Consider the following 17,492-nt stretch of genomic DNA (forward strand, 5'->3'; position numbering starts at 1 on the left):
GGCCTGTGTGCTGAGAACGGTGTCAGTGTGTCCAGGAGTGTGAGCGTACAATCTAGAGCTAAGACAAATGGCCTGTGTGCTGAGCACGGTGTCACTGTTGTCCAGGAGTGTGAGCGTGCAATTCAGAGGGAAAACAAATGGCCTGTGTGCTGAGAACAGTGTCAGTGTGTCCAGGAGTGTGAGCGTACAATCCAGAGCTAAGACAAATGGCCTGTGTGCTCAGAACAGTGTCAGTGTGTCCAGGAGTGTGAGCGTACAATCCAGAGCCAAGACAAATGGCTGTGTGCTGAGAACGGTGTCAGTGTGTCCAGGAGTGTGAGCGTACAATCCAGAGCCAAGACAAATGGCCTGTGTGCTGAGAACGGTGTCAGTGTGTCCAGGAGTGTGAGCGTACAATCCAGAGCTAAGACAAATGGCCTGTGTGCTGAGAACGGTGTCAGTGTGTCCAGGAGTGTGAGCATGCAATCCAGAGCTAAGACAAATGGCCTGTGTGCTGAGAACGGTGTCAGTGTGTCCAGGAGTGTGAGTGTGCAATCCAGAGCTAAGACAAATGGCCTGTGTGCTGAGAACGGTGTCAGTGTGTCCAGGAGTATGAGCGTGCAATCCAGAGCTAAGACAAATGGCCTGTGTGAGTATGCAATCCAGAGCTAAGACAAATGGCCTGTGTGCTGAGAACGGTGTCAGTGTGTCCAGGAGTGTGAGCGTACAATCCTGAGCTAAGACAAATGGCCTGTGTGCTGAGAACGGTGTCAGTGTGTCCAGGAGTGTGAGCGTGCAATCCAGAGCCAAGACAAATGGCCTGTGTGAGTGTGAGTGTGCAATCCAGAGCTAAGACAAATGGCCTGTGTGCTGAGAACGGTGTCAGTGTGTCCAGGAGTGTGAGCGTGCAATCCAGAGCCAAGACAAATGGCCTGTGTGAGCGTGCAATCCAGAGCTAAGACAAATGGCCTGTGTGCTGAGAACGGTGTCAGTGTGTCCAGGAGTGTGAGCGTACAATCCAGAGCTAAGACAAATGGCCTGTGTACTGAGAACAATGTCACTGTTGTCCAGGAGTGTGAGCGTACAATCCAGAGCCAAGACAAATGGCCTGTGTGCCGAGAACGGTGTCAGTGTGTCCAGGAGTGTGAGCGTACAATCCAGAGCTAAGACAAATGGCCTGTGTGCTGAGAACGGTGTCAGTGTGTCCAGGAGTGTGAGCGTGCAATCCAGAGCCAAGACAAATGGCCAAAATACGATAAGTTGTTTGGCCACTACTTAATCTTTTTTTAATTTAATTTTTGTAATTTCACTAATGAATGTTCCTTGCCCCTTGTAACTTACTCACCGGTTGCCATATTCTCATGTTCTTCACGCCGCTCCGGTCGTCTTCTTCTGCAGGTTGTGACTTGTCGGATTGTTCCACTATTTGATGGGGGTGATCCAGAGTTCAATTTAAAATGTAACTCTGAGAGCCAGAAAGAGGTTCTCATAGACCTACATTGAGAGCTTGTGACCTTAAGATCACTCAGAAGCTGTGGTCACAAAGTGGTGGAACGGGACCTGAGCACTACCTGGAAGAACAGGAGACGGCGCGTGGTAAGTATTTTCTGGGTGCAGGGAACATGCAGAAGTGATACCACTGTGGGGGTGAAATAAAGACAGGGTGGTGCTTACAAAAATCACTGTTCTTGATTTGAAGACTAAAATGTCTCTGAATAAAGTTTATTTATTTTTATCCCATTTTGTTTTAGTGTCTGCACACGGGCCAGTTTTCAGAACGCAGGGGTTTTGGGGTCGTTCTTTGCAGTCACTCCAGGAGCTAGATTGACTTTTTTATTTAGTTGGCATTGAATGAACAGAAAATTACCCCTAAAAAGATCGGACGCAGGCCCCTTGATTATCTCACGTCCCTCCATTTCTTACTTTATTTGTGTTATCCCTCCCGATTTACAGGATCTTTGCTTCTAATTTCTCATTTCTATCTTGATCGTATTTTCCTTAATGATCATATACATTTTCGTATGCAAGGTTCTTCACGGCTTCCAAATGGCACCATCTATGTGGTTGAATCTGGATATTTAGGTAACTGTATTGGTCTTCTGTAGCATGCTTGCTATTGTTGGTTCATAACGTTTGAGTTGGCACATATTTGAAAGCATGTCGGTCATCATAGTACTTTTTTCTCTTTTTTTAAAGGGAACCAACCCCCAGACTTTTGCTGTATGAAGTAAAGGCAGTGCCATACTGGCACTCGGATGCTGTATCCAAGCATAGCTTTTGTTGAAAGATCAGATGCTTGGTTGCTGAAATATCTTTAATCAAAGTGTCAGAAATGCACTGCGCTTTGATTGACAGGTGCATCGGGTGTGGTCCTTTGTTGGTCAGGTCCTCGGTGTATTTTCCTCCTCCTGCGTCTTGTAATGCATTCCCCCCTTTATATATCGTGCCACGACGCCATTGCTATTGTTGGCGTGCAATACATGATGCAGGAGGAGGAATATACCCCGAGGATCCGAACGACAAATGCCTCCCCCGATGCACCTGTCACTCAAAGCGCAGTGCATTTCTGACACTTTGATTAAAGATCTTTCAGAAACCAAGCATCCGATCTTTCAACAAAAGCTATGCTTGGATACAGCATCCAAGTGCCAGTATGGCACTACCTTTACTTCATATAGCAAAATCCTGGGGGTTGGTTCCCTTTAACGTCAGGACTGGCACACACACCCTTTCTAGTTATAACATGGTGTTGATGCATTCCTGACGACAGTTGCTCTCTCTAAAAGGACTCCCAATGTAATTTACCAATCTTCAACTCGTGTGCAGAGTAGGGCCTGTTTTATAAGAGGCTTTTTAAAGGGGTTGTCTCAATATAGAACTGCAGCGGCGCCCCGCTCCCCAAACTCCTGCCGCGTTGCCAGGAGGTGGTGCGTTTCTGTTTTAATTGGCCATTTGGACCAGCAGTATGGTCACTTGTCCACAATGTTCGCTCTAGGAGGGTGTGAATACAGGCAGCTGTGGCTCTGTGGCATTGAGTGGAGGGGTACTGAAGCTGACTGGATTCAGCTATCAGGCCAATTCCAGAACAGAGCTTGCAAGCTGTGCAGAAAAGCGCTTACAAGCGAGCGCATCCACCTAATGGACCGTCCACCACATATACACTACAGAAGCGGCCAGTAACTAGACAAACAGAACTAAACAGTAGTTAAAAATCTGTTTTCGAGAATTAGGAGGCATTCTATAAAAAGTAATTTTGCCAAGTTGCTTGTTTTTACAAACCTTTTTACAATTTTAACCATTTTGATGTTAAGAAATCTCCTTGAAGTGATCAATATTTTTGTGGAATAAGGTAGAAAACCAAATACCTGGAGGCTACGCACACAAATACAAGGGAAACCTGCAAACTCAGTGCAGATGTATTACCAGTTTCTAGCTCTGACCTATGTTGTTAGCCTCTTAGTCTGCTCTGTCCTGGGACATAATTTAATCTTTTCTTTTATTTTTTATTTTTTTTAATTTTCTTTACAGGTTTTACGGTCCACCCCGGTGATCGGTGGGTTCTCGAAACTGGACGATATTATGAAATAACCATTGATGTATATGACAAGTCTAGTAACAAAGTCCACTTATCAGATGTAAATCTATTTAGTAATATTTACTACCTTTTTTTTTTTGCTTAACTCATATGAAGGGGATAAAAAAAATTCTAAAAGCAAAGGCGTTTTCCAGTAAGAATTTCTAGATTCATCCGCCAGAACTGTTGTTCCATTTTAATGGAGCAGTGCATATGCTCGACTGATGCGTAAAGTCTATTGGAATGTGGGCTACGGTCTTCTTACCGGAATACCGACCACAGATACCATGTTTCATCTCCCTACAGATTCAGGATGAGAACTGTTATGTATATAGAACTAAAAACTATTGGTTTGGACTGATAGAAATCTGATTCATGAGCTGAAAACTCCTTTATCTTTTGACCTGTTCGTAATCTAAACGGTAGAGATGAATTTTGTCCGAGAACAATAAGGTTGGAGCGGTCAAACTTACAGTATGTTAGCAAGAAGTGGGCAGCACATGGAAGTAACTATATGGAATTTACTTACTTTTTATTTACTGTACATTGCATTGGCACAAAATCAGTTTGCAGAGGTGAACGATTATGTGATGCCTAATCAGCCCCTCACCATGACCTCCATGGAAATGACCATGTTGAGAGGACAGTTATTGCTTAATTATTAATTTTTCTGAATTATTTTTAGAATATCCGAATTGAAGCTAAGATATTCAAAGAATATTTTGATGTCCTGGAATCATCCCTGAATGGTTCGTACCATCATGTGAAGGCCTTGAAGAATGGTCAAACCATTATTGATGCAGCTCTGACTTGCATGGTTGATGAGGTACGTAGCACTTATTTTTTGGGGGGTAAGAATTGAAAAGGGAGGATAACAATTCATATACATACAAGCAATGTTGTGTACAGAATACCTAAAATAATTTTGTCTTTTAGGATGGGGGAGTTCATGTGTTACCCAATCCAGTGCGGAATCAGCAGGAGGTAGAGATCTACACACCAATTACTCTGTCACCGAAAATTTTAACATTTCCTTGGCAGCCGAGACCTGGAGCCTATCAGTATATAATTCAGGTAATCCCTACATTATTTATGTGAGGTAAATGTATTTCTAAGCAATTTTTATATCTATTACAATAATGATTACAGATGTGGCCAGTGCATTGTTTTTGCAATGTTTTTACTTTGCCTTTGTTACATCAGGGACGTGCGTCGAGCTTACATTGGACATGTAGCGGATTTTTATGGAAAAATACATTATTATTCGATCCTTTCTCAGTTACTTTTTTCATTGCTGATTTCAGGTACAAGGTGGAAGTGGGAACTTCTCTTGGTCTTCATCTACTAATGCTGTGGCCACTGTTACCGTCAAAGGTCTAATGACTACGGGAGATGACATTGGTGTCAGTGTCATACGTGCTCGAGATGTTCTGAATCCTCTACATTACGGAGAAATGAAGGTAAAGAAGGAATCTCAAATGGGTTTAATTCTACAGTTTACTTCAATAACACTTATTCTGTCCTTTACTTGCTGGTCTGGTATTGGATACTGGAGCTTCGTCTGCAGTATAAAAATCTCCAGAGCATCTTGTCTTAGAAGCTTGAGCAAGACATCTCTTAGGATTTACACCTTACTATTCATTTAGATTCTGTTTACTTTTTTTTATTTTAAGCTAGTTGTTTTTCATATAAATATTACAATTCTTGGACCAGGCACAGTTGCACGCTCACGGATGGGTGTACGACCTTATAGCTATTAAAAAGTATCACCAATCTGAGGCTGCCCTTTTTATCCAAAGCACTACTCCAGCGTTTTGTTTTTCTTCATCGTTTCTTATGGGAGACCCAGACCATGGGTGTATAGCTTCTGCCTCCGGAGGACACACAAAGTACTACACTAAAAGTGTAGCTCCTCCCTCCGAGCATATACACCCCCCGGATGACAAATCCACCCAGTTCAATGCTTTGTGTTCAGGAGGTCACACACACTCATGCATCCTCTGAATTTTGATTTTTGATTTCAAAGATTTGGAAGAAAAGCGGGTCCAATCTGGACTCCCGGCATGTCCCTTCTCACCCCACTGTGTCGGCGGTGCTGTTAAGGTTGATTTTACAAGGCTGGAGCCTTCACATGCCGCGCTCCTTCACCATCCCCTGAGGCTCTGGCTTGAAGTGGGAGCCATCACGGTTCTCACTGCTTTGCAGGAGACCGGTCTCCATCCGCAGCCCTTTCAGGATCCTGCCGGACGGAGCGCTCATCCCCCAGGGACCTGGCACCTGCGTCTCACAAGCTAAGTACTGAGACGCTATTACCACAAAAAGTGGTCTTTCCAGGGGTCCCTTGTACTTTATATATTGGGGAGAGTGTGTTATATGACTGTGTTAACATTTCCGGCCGGTTCTCCAGTTTTCACTGGAGAACCGCGCCGATGGTGCCTGCACGCTGGCCGCATGGAAAAATCTAGGCCCCGGCTTCAGTTGCGGCCTACTTTCGGTTTCACTGCCCCTGCATGTCAGTCATGCAGAGGCACAGTGCGGCTCCGCCCAGCGGCTGTTCAGCACAGGGAACGGACACTCCTCACTGAGGAAAGATTCCCTCCCCTGTATGCCTCATTTGCCCTCCGGATCTCTACTCTGAGTAGGCCCCGCCCCCTCTCCTCGCTCCGGCGCCATTTTATCAGTGTTCTCAATGTCTGCATAACCACATTGTGACAACTGGGGGCCTGGGCTGGGGGATCTGGAGGGCACAGAGATGTCTCTATGTTAAACGGTCTGGCAAGCCACAACCTCCGGTTGTGGACCTGCTTATATACACTGTTTATATACTCTGCTGGGGGTCATTCTGGACAGAGCCCCCACTTCTGCAGCATGTCTCACATCAGAGCAAGGCTGCAAGGCTGTTCTTAATATGCACTGCATGTAGATTCGTACTGCCTGTACCGAGCACATAACCACATTGTGATGCTTGCTCTAACATAGTGGTCCCTCAGCCTGGAAGCTCATCAGTGGTCCTTCCAGCTGCTCCGGCCCCGGTGGCTGAACCCCCGGTTTGGGTAGAATCCCTCTCTCCAGGGGACAGCTGTCCCGGATACTGCTGAGCATTCATCAGCCCCCTTCTCAGGGCGCTTCTGCTTCTACGGCTCGCTCAGCAAAGCTCACAGAGGATTGTTCCTCTGGTCTCAGTCCCCGTCCTCCTAAAATGGAGACGCAGGGTCCCCTTTCCTTCCTCGTCTCGCAGCTCTCTCGCAGGACGAGGAGGATGCCTTTACTAGGGGCTCGGACGCTACTTCATGTATTGATCTGTCCGAAGGTGACGCAGATGCTAATGATTTGATTGCGTCCATTATATTTGTACTGGACCTCAATCCGCCTGTATCAGGGGAGCATCCCCCTCTGGCAGAAAGGCATCAGTATACCTTAAGAGAACAAGGAGTGTGTTCCTTAACCACTCCAGTTTTTCAGGCCACTGTGACCAAGCCCAGAGCCTGTCCTGACAGACGCTTCCCAAAGCGTGGTTCTGATGACTGTTTCTCCCTTCCACCAGAGGTGGTCAAGGAGTGGGCTCATTCACCAAGGGTGGACCCTCCGGTGTCTAGACTTTCAGCCAGGACAGTTTTACCAGTGGCTGACGGCACCTCTCTAAGGATCCCACTGTCCGCCAGGTTGTCCTTCTGGCCAAATCTATATATGAGGCGGCAGGGGCCTCGTTCTCCCCATCTTTTGCAGCAGTGCGGGCTCTCAAAGCAATCTCTGCTTCTCTGGAGGAGATGCATTCCCTCACCAGGGACTTTATGCCCGAAATGGTTTCCTTAACTTCCAGGCTCCAGTCTTTTCATCCTATGCCATGTCTGCCATGCTGGAGACTGTCACCGCACTGCGGTGGCCTCGGCTACTTCCCTCGCTATCCGCAGGCTCCTGTGGCTTCGAGAGTGGAAGGCAGATGCTTCTTAAGAAGTTCCTTGCTGGGCTCCCTTTTGCTGGGACCAGTCTATTCGGTGATCAACTGGATCAAATTATTAAGGAAGCTTTTGGCAGGAAGAGTACTTCCATGCCACAAACCCAGGAAACCTGTCCAGGGCAGGAACCAGTCGAGGTTTCGTTCCTTTCGTTCCTCTAACTGGTCGTCCTCTAAGCCCTCGGCCTCGTCCACTAACTCAGCCAAGGTCCGTAAACCAACTGGCGCATGAAGCCGCGTCCTCAGAAGTCCGCAGGAGCTGCTGCCACCAAGGCAGCCTCCTCTTGATTATCTGGCCGCGCCAGCAACGTCCTTGGTCGGTGGCAGGCTCGCCCACTTGGGCGACGTGTGGTTTCAACACGTCTTCGATCAGTGGGTGTGGGTTACCATCTCCCACGGCTACAGAATAGAATTCTATCCAGCCCACCAAACAGATTTTTTCTGTCAACTCCCCCCTGCTCCAAGGCCGCCGCCTTCTCACAGGCCGTGGCATTCTTGCAGGCCAGTGGAGTAATTGTACCAGTTCCCGACTGGGAATGGTTCTGAGATTTCTACTCAAATCTCTTCCTAGTCCCCGAAAAGGACGGTGCCTTCCAACCTGGATCTCAAGCTTCTCAACAAGCATGTTCAGGTGCGGCATTTTTGCATGGAATCTCTGCGATCAGTCAATGACCCAAGGAGATTTCTTAGCATCCATCGACATCAGAGATGTCTATCCGCATGTGCCAATCGCAGTTTCACACCAGCGTTGGCTACGTTTTGTAATCGGAGAGGAACATTTCCAATTCGTGGCTCTCCCCTTCGGGTTAGCCACGGCCCCTCGTGTATTCACCAAGGTCATGGCAGCAGTGGCTGCGGTTCTGCACCTCCAGGGGTCGGCAGTGATTCCTTACCTGGACGACCTTCTAGCAAGGCTTCATCCAGTGCAGACTGTCAGCGGAGTGACTCGCTCAATCTCGCCACGCTTGCAAGTCCACTCTGACCTCGACCCAGGAACTTACGTACCTAGGGATGCAATTCAAGACTCTGCTGGCACTTGTGAAGCTGCCCTTAGTCAAACAGCAGTCCCTTCATCTGGCTGCTGAGGCTCCGCCGTCATTCCATCAGGCACCTCATGCAGGTGCTGGGTCAGATGGTGGCGTCAATGGAAGCGGTTCCCTTTGCCAGTTCCATCTGCGTCCCCTGCAGCTGGACATTCTCCGCTGTTGGGACAAGCGGACCTCTTCCTTGCACAGGCTGGTGACTCTGTCGCCACAGTCCAGGAGCTCTCTTTAGTGGTGGCTTCGGCCCCTCTCTCTGTCCCAGGGACGCTCCTTTCTGGCCCCGTCCTGGGTGATTCTCACCACGGATGCCAGTCTATCCGGCTGGGGAGCAGTGTTTCTCCACCACCGAGCACAGGGCACTTGGACTCCGTCCGAATCAGCCCTCTCGATCAATGTGCTGGAAATCAGAGCTGTGCTCCTAGCTCTCGTAGCTTTTCTCCACCTGTCGGCGGGCAAGCACATTCGAGTTCAGTCAGACAACGCGACAGCAACCAGGGCGAGACTTGCAGCCGCCTAGCAATGTTGGAAGTTCAACGTATCCTTCAGTGGACGGAGGACTCCAAATCCACCATATCCGCAGTCCACATCCCAGGCGTAGAAAACTGGGAGGCAGATTATCTAGCCGTCAAACCGTGGACAGCGGCGAGTGGGCCCTGCATCCGGCAGTGTTCAGGTCAATCTGTCGCAAGTGGGGCACTCCGGAAGTGGATCTAATGGCATCCCGGCACGACAACAAGGTCCCGGTTTACGTGCTCCCACGATCCTCAGGCCTTGGCGGCGGACGTGCTGGTTCAGGATTGGTCCCAGTTCCGTCTGGCCTACGTGTTTCCCCCTCTAGCTCTCTTGCCCAGAGTCCTGCGCAAGATCAGAATGGAGGGCCGTCGGGTCGTACTCATCGCCCCAGACTGGCCCAGGCGAGCTTGGTTCCCAGACCTGCTCCGTCTGTCCGTAGAGGTGCCATACCTTCTCTCACAGGGTCCGTTTTCCGCCAGAATTCTGCGGCTCTCAGATTGACGGCGTGGCTCTTGAGCCCTGAATCCTTACGGCTTCAGGCATTCCTTCCGAGGTCATCTCCACTATGACTCAGGCTCGGAAGTCTTCCTCGGCCAGGATTTACCACAGGACTTGGAGAATTTTCCTGTCCTGGTGTCGCTCTTCCGGCCATGCTCCTTGGCAGTTTTCCTTGCCGACCATCCTGTCCTTTCTACAGTCCAGTCTGCAGCTAGGACTGTCCCTCAATTCCCTCAAGGGACAGGTCTCGGCTCTGTCAGTGTTGTTCCAGCGGCGTATCGCCCGACTGGCCCAGGTGCGCACCTTCATGCAGGGCGCATCTCACATCATTCCGCCTTACCGGCGGCCTCTGGATCCCTGGGACCTTAATCTGGTCCTCACGGCCTTACAGAAACCCCCCTTTGAGCCTCTTAGGGAGGTTTCGTTGTTTCGTCTTTCATAGAAAGTGGTCTTTCTGGTGGCCATAACTTCTCTCAGGAGAGTCTCTGATTTGACTGGGCTCTCTTCGGAGTCACCCTTTTTGGTTTTTTCACCAAGACAAGGTGGTTCTCCGTCCGACTCAGGGCTTTCTCCCTAAGGTGGTGTCTCCTTTCCACCTTATCCAGGACATTTCATTGTCTTCCCTTTGTTCGGCCCCTGTGCATCGCTTTGAGAAAGCGTTGCATGCTTTAGATTTGGTGCGGACGCTCCGGATCTATGTGTCATGCACCGCTGTTCTTAAGCAGTGCACCTCTCTTTTTGTGCTGACCACAGGTCAGCGCAAGGGTCTCTCGGCTTCTAAACCGACCCTAGCTCGTTGGATTAGGTCGGCCATATCCGATGCCTACCAATGTTCTCAGGTGCCTCCCCCGCCGGGGATTAAGGCGCACTCGACCAGAGCTGTCGGTGCCTCTTAGGTTTTCAGGCACCAGGCTACGGCTCAGCAGGTCTGTCAGGCTGCCACTTGGTCTAGTCTGCACACCTTTTCGAAGCACTACCAAGTGCATGCTCATGCTTCGGCAGATGCGAGCTTGGGCAGACGCATCCTTCGGGCGGCTGTCGCCCATTTGTGAAGTTAGGTTTTGCCTACTTCTCAGTTTCTGTTTATTTCCCACCCATGGACTGCTTTGAGACGTCCCATGGTCTGGGTCTCCCATAAGGAACGATGAAGAAAAAGAGAATTTTGTTTACTTACCGTAAATTCTTTTTCTTATAGTTCCGACATGGGAGACCCAGCACCCTCCCTGTTGCCTGTTGGCAGTTTTCTTGTTCCGTGTGTTTTTCACCGGCTGTTGTTGTAGACAGAGGTTCCGGTTATTCCGGGTTTTACTCTATCTCTACTTATGGGTGGATGTCCTCCTTCAGCTTTTGCACTAAACTGGGTGGATTTGTCATCCGGGGGGTGTATATGCTCGGAGGGAGGAGCTACACTTTTAGTGTAGTACTTTGTGTGTCCTCCGGAGGCAGAAGCTATACACCCATGGTCTGGGTCTCCCATGTCGGAACTATAAGAAAAAGAATTTACGGTAAGTAAACAAAATTCTCTTTTTTTCCCCTCTATCACTTCTTTGGGGGAAAACAGGATACTTTGGGTGTAGGCTGTTGCCACTGGGAGGCTGGCGCTATGCAAAAAGAAGTTGGCTCCTCCTCAGCAAGGTACACCCACCATCAGGCAGTTTTAGATTAGTGTCAAAAGGAGGTCCCATTTCTTCGTTAGGTTTGTTGCATTCCCTTTTTTTTTCAGATACAGCTTGTGATTAGTTCAGCATAATGGAATATTATTGCCATTCCACATAGAGACCAAGAGCACAATGTACAATATGACACAACTGTATACTCTCAGGACTATGAGACAGGGCCCTGACCCCCTAACTCATGAAGAGTGGGGCTTCCAGGTGGACATTCCTTGCCACCTATCTCCAGCCCACCCGCCCTCCAAAACGAGATAGTAAAGGGAGGGATGAAGGACCTCTTTTCCAGTTACTCTCCTTCCCGTGGGCTCCTGACAACCATCTTCTGTCTTCTGATCGTGAAGAAGGATTTTTGCATCTTCAGAATGTAGGTGCTCTCAACTTTTCTTCCAGGCACCCTAGCTTCAAGTTCATGGCAGACTGTGGGGGTTTCTGGGTCTTTTAAAAAAAAAAAAAAAAAGTTTTATCTGTCCCATTCTCTTCCGGGACTCTACTTCAGTACCTGCAGCACTGTGGCCGGAAATTTAGCCCCTTGCTTTTCCAAGTTGTACTCGTTTGACCAGGCCACGCCGCAATCAGACATGAGTGGGCTTCTTGCGTGCCCTTTTCTCTGCGCTGCTCTCCAGTCCCCGGCCTATCAAGCTGTTTCTTCTTCTGCCTATGACCGTCATGAGGGAACCCCCTCGCGCACCTTTCTGGCTCCCTGATTCTGCTCTACTTCTCTTCGGCACCATTAATGCATGTATGCTCATATGCTTGGACCTGGGGCTCACAGCACCAGCTCGATTCAGCATTTTCTGTATTAGAGACATCCCTCTTGGACTGGGGTAGGCTCTGTCACTTAGTCATCTCTGGTCATCCTCAGTTGCTCCATTTTTTTCTTTGTCGCTCCATTGGGAGACCCAGACAATTGGGTGTATAGCTATGCCTCCAGAGGCCACACAAAGCATTACACTAAAAGTGTAAAGCCCCTCCCCTTCTGCCTATACACCCCCCGTGCATCACGGGCTCCTCAGTTTTCATGCTTTGTGCGAAGGAGGCTGACATCCACGCATAGCTCCACAGCTTAGTCAGCAGCAGCTGCTGACTATGTCGGTTGGAAGAAAAGAGGGCCCATAACAGGGCCCCCAGCATGCTCCCTTCTCACCCCACTTTGTCGGCGGTGTTGTTAAGGTTGAGGTACCCATTGCGGGTACACGGCAGGAGCCACATGCTGTTTCTTTGTCGCTCTATTGGGAGACCCAGACAATTGGGGTGTATAGGCTATGCCTCCGGAGGCCGCACAAAGTATTACACTTAAAAGTGTTAAGCCCCTCCCCTTCTGCCTATACACCCCCCGTGCTCCCACGGGCTCCTCAGTTTTTTGCTTTGTGCGAAGGAGGTCAGACACGCACGCACAGCTCCATAGATGGGTCAGCAGCAGCTGCTGACTATGTCGGATGGAAGAAAAGTGGGCCCATATAGGGCCCCCAGCATGCTCCCTTCTCACCCCACTCTTGTCGGCGGTGTTGTTAAGGTTGAGGTATCCATTGCGGGTACGGAGGCTGGAGCCCACATGCTGTTTTCCTTCCCCATCCCCCTCAGGGCTCTGGGTGAAGTGGGATCTTACCGGTCTCCAGGCACTGAGACCGTGCTCCATCCACAGCTCCTAAGACTCTGCTGGATAGGAGCCGGGTATCGTTCAGGGACATGGCCCTGCTACTTGAAGGTACTCTGTGTCCCTGTGGGGACCGCGCACAGCAACACTCCAGCATTGCTGGGTGTGCTAGTGCACCGGGGACCGCGGCGCTGACCAGGTTAATGTGCCATTACACACTCAGTGTCGCTGACTGTGTTTATGTAGGGGGACTACCGTACTACCGCCGCCGCCATGTTTTTAACACTGAGGCGCGGCTGGGACTTGTAGTGCGCCGGGGACTTCCGCGCGGCCGCGCTTTTATGGCAGCCGCGCTCATTACTTGAGTCCCCGGCTTGTACGGCCTAGTGTTTCCTCCTCCCGCCCACAGCCCTGACAGGCAGGGGAAGGGCGGGACGCTTTACAGACGAGCTGCAGTGAGGGCTGGAGCATGCTTTGCATACTCCACTCCCCTCACTGCACTGTGAGGCACCAGTTCCCGCACTTTCTAAGGGTCACGCCCACGGCTTCCTCCTCTCTCAGGACGCCGGCAGCCGTGCCATTACACACTCAGCATCGCTGAGTGTGTTTATGTAGGGAGACTACCGCGCTGACCGCCGCCGCCATGTTTTGACACTGAGGCGCGGCTGGGACTTGTAGTGCGCCGGGGACTTCCGCGCGGCCGCGCTTTTACGGCGGCCGCGTTTATTACTCGAGTCCCCGGCTTTTGCGGCCTAGTCTTTCTTCCTCCCGCCCACAGCCCTGACAAGCAGGGGAAGGGCGGGACGCTGCACAGGATGAGCAGCACTGAGGGCTGGAGCATGCTTTGCATACTCCACCCCCCTCACTGTCCTCTCCTCAGAAGCCGGCAGCCATTCCTGTCAGCTCCTTGAATGCTGCAGAGGGGGACAAATTCTGACAGACCCAGGCAGGGACCCTGGTGGCCTCACAACCGCTTTATGCGGGGGGTATGCAGCATCTGTGGTGCTAGCCACATTTGTGCAGGAGTGTAATTTTAAATCATATGTTTATAAGATATGCTTTACACTGTATGGTGCACAGTTGATTCTGTATATATATTGTGTTGCTCAGGGAAGTCAACAGCATGGCGCCCATAAAAGGCAGGAGCGCCAAACCACAGGCTTACTATGCTGCCTGCGCCGCATGTACGACCCCTCTGCCGGCAGGATCCACTGAGCAATCCAGACCGGTATCTCAGCACAGGGGCACTGTTGAATCATTGCTCCCTGGCCCACCTCAGTTGGACCAGAGGTCTCCCCGGGGTGTCTCATAGATCCCAGAGTGAGGTCTCTGATACAGACCCCAGCCCCTGACCGTCTAAGCGAGCTCGCTGGGAAATTCCCTCGACATCTTCATATTGGTCAGGGTCTCAGCGGGGGGAATCCCTGGATGATGAAGCGGAGACAGCTGATCAGGATTCTGATCCTGAGGCCGCTCTCAATCTTGATACGCCTGACGGGGATGCCATAGTGAACGATCTTATAGCGTCTATCAATCAAAGATGCCACTCGCAGGCAGATGGAGCTCTGGTTGAAATCTATCTATGAAGCTATCAGCGCTTCTTTTACACCAGCATTTGCAGCCGTATGGGTGCTACAAGCTATCTCAGCAGGTCAAGCGCAAATTGACGCAGCCACACAGACGTCGGCATTTGCGTCTTACGCTATTAATGCTGTCCTGGACTCTGCGAGCCGTATGGCGGTTGCTTCCGCCAATTCGGTGGTACTCTGCAGGGCCTTGTGGCTACGGAACTGGAAGGCAGATTCTGCTTCCAAAAAAGAATACAAGGGAAAGGATACATCTTTACCCCAGCCCAAACCGAACATACCCCAACAGAGGATGGGGCAGTCGAGGTTTCGGTTCTTTCGGGGCGCGGGCAGGTCCCAATTCTCCTCGTCCAAAAGGCCTCTGAATAGATCAAGGGCTCTCCGATTCATGGCGGTCTAAGTCAAAAAGACCACCGGAGGTGCCGCTACCAAAGCGGCTTCTTGATGGCTTTCGGTCTCCTCAATCCGCATCCTCGGTTGGTGGCAGGCTTTCCCGCCTTTGCGACTCCTGGCTGCCAAGGGTAAAAGACCGTTGGGCGAGAGACATTCTGTCTCACGGTTACAAGTTAGAGTTCGCCTCTCGTCCCCCGACTCGATTCTTCAGGTTATCCCCGCCTCCCGAGCGAGCCGAGGCTCTTCTGCAGGCGCTGGGCACCCTGAGGGCAGAAGGAGTGGTGGTCCCTGTTCCTCTTCAGCAACAGGGTCACGGGTTTTTCTCCAACCTGTTTGTGGTTACAAAGAAGGACGGGTCTTTCCGTCCTGTCCTGGACCCGTAACTGCTCAACAAACACGTATAGACCAGACGGTTCCGGATGGAAACCCTCCGCTCCGTCATCGACTCAATGTCCCCAGAAGATTTCCTTGCATCGATCGATATCAAAGATGTTTTTCTCCACGTACCGGTGGCTCCAGAGCACCAACGCTTCTTGCGCTTCACCATAGGAGACGAACACCTGCAGTTCGTGGCACTGCAGTTCGGCCTGGCTACAGCCCCACGGGTTTTCACCAAGGTCAGGGCTACAGTAGTTGCGGTCCTCCACTCTCAGGGTCACTCAGTGATCCCTTACTTGGACGATCTGCTGATCAAGGCACCCTCTCAAGAGGCATGCCAACACAGCCCCGACGCTTCTCTGGGGGCTCTCCAGAGTTTCGGGTGGATCATCAATTTTCCAAAGTCAAATCTGACACCAGCCCAATCGCTGACATATCTTGGCATGGAGTTTCATACCCTATCGGCGATAGTGAAGCTTCCGCTGATCAACAAGCGTTCACTACAGAAAGGGGTGCAATCTCTCCTTCAAGGTCAAGCACACCCCTTGAAGGGCCTCATGCACTTCCTGGGGAAGATGGTGGCAGCAATGGAGGCAGTTCCTTTCGCGCAGTTTCACCTGCGTCCTCTTCATTGGGACATCCTACGCAAATAGGACAGGAAACCGACGTCCCTCGACAGGAACGTCTCCCTCTCTCAGGCAACCAAAGCTTCCCTTAGGGGGTGGCTTTCTTCCCACTTCATTATCGCATGGGAAATCCTTCCTACCCCCATCCTGGGAGGTGGTCACGACGGACGCGAGTCTGTCAGGGTGGGGAGCAGTCTTTCTCCACCACAGGGCTCAGGGTACGTGGACTCAGCAAGAGTCCTCGCTTCAGATCAATGTTCTGAAGATCAGGGCAGTGTATCTTGCCCTAAAAAGTGTTCCAGCAGTGGCTGGAAGGCAAGCAGATCCGAATTCAGTCGGACAACTCCACAGTGGTGGCTTACATCAACCACCAAGGCGGAACACGCAGTCGGCAAGCCTTCCAGGAAGTCCGGCGGATTTTGATGTGGGTGGAAGCCACGGCCTCCACCATCTCCGCAGTTCACATCCCGGGCGTCGAAAACTGGGAAGCAGACTTTCTCAGGCGCCAGGGCATGGACGCAGGGGAATGGTCTCTTCACCCGGGCGTGTTTCAGGAGATCTGTTGCCGCTGAGGGAGGCCGGACGTCGACCTAATGGCGTCCCGGCACAACAACAAGGTCATGGCATTCATGGCACGCTCTCACGATCACAGAGCTATGGCGGCAGACGCCTTAGTTCGGAATTGGTCGCAGTTTCAACTCCCTTATGTGTTTCCTCCGCTGGCACTGTTGCCCAGAGTGTTACGCACGATCAGGGCCGACTGCCGCCGCGCCATCCTCGTCACTCCAGACTGGCCGAGGAGGTCGTGGTACCCGGATCTGTGGCATCTCACGGTAGGCCAAACGTGGGCACTACCAGTCCGACCAGACTTGCTGTCTCAAGGGCCGTTTTTCCATTTGAATTCTGCGGCCCTCAACCTGACACTGTGGCCATTGAGTCCTAGATCTAGCGTCTTCAGGATTATCTCAAGAGGTCATTGCCACTATGAGACAGGTTAGGAAACCAACGTCCGCCAAGATCTACCACAGGACGTGGAAAAATTTCCTGTCGTGGTGCTCTGCTCGGGGTTTTTCTCCCTGGCCTTTTGCCTTGCCCATTTTTCTGTCCTTCCTTCAATCTGGACTGGAAAAGGGTTTGTCGCTCGGCTCCCTTAAGGGACAAGTCTCAGCGCTCTCTGTGTTTTTTCCAGTAGCGCCTAGCCAGACTTCCACAGGTATGCACGTTCCTGCAGGGGGTTGTCACATCTTTCATCCTTACAAGCGGCCGTTAGAACCCTGGGATCTGAACGGGGTGCTGATGGTTCTTCAGAAACCACCATTCGATCCAATAAGGGATATTTCTTTCTCACGCCTTTCGCAGAAAGTGATTTTCCTAGTAGCAGTCACTTCACTTCGGAGAGTGTCTGAGCTAGCAATGTTGTCGTGCAAAGCCCCTTTCCTGGTGTTCACCAGGACAAGGTGGTTCTGCGTCCGGTTCTGGAATTTCTCCCAAGGGTGGTACCCCCCTTTCATCTCAATCAGGATATCTCCTTACCCTCTTTTTGTCATCATCCAGTTCACCAATGTGAAAAGGATTTGCACTGGTTAGATCTGGTGAGAGCACTCAGGCTCTACATTTCTCGTACGGCGCCCCTGCGCCGCTCGGATGCACTCTTTGTCCTTGTCGCTGGCCAGCGTAAAG

General features: G+C 50.8%; 1 protein-coding gene across 1 annotated transcript in view; it reads left to right on the forward strand.

The window, feature by feature from the left end:
* Positions 1-17,492, forward strand: part of NUP210 (nucleoporin 210) — a 315,482-nt gene that overhangs the window by 59,464 nt on the left and 238,526 nt on the right. The window contains exons 8-12 of the mRNA XM_075321239.1: positions 1,993-2,061; positions 3,508-3,614; positions 4,239-4,379; positions 4,490-4,627; positions 4,858-5,013. Coding sequence (XP_075177354.1) covers positions 1,993-2,061; positions 3,508-3,614; positions 4,239-4,379; positions 4,490-4,627; positions 4,858-5,013 — 611 coding nt within the window. The remainder of the gene's footprint in view (positions 1-1,992; positions 2,062-3,507; positions 3,615-4,238; positions 4,380-4,489; positions 4,628-4,857; positions 5,014-17,492) is intronic.

The sequence above is a fragment of the Anomaloglossus baeobatrachus genome, chromosome 8 (assembly GCF_048569485.1).
Source record: "Anomaloglossus baeobatrachus isolate aAnoBae1 chromosome 8, aAnoBae1.hap1, whole genome shotgun sequence".
NCBI classification, from domain to species: Eukaryota; Metazoa; Chordata; class Amphibia; order Anura; family Aromobatidae; genus Anomaloglossus; species Anomaloglossus baeobatrachus.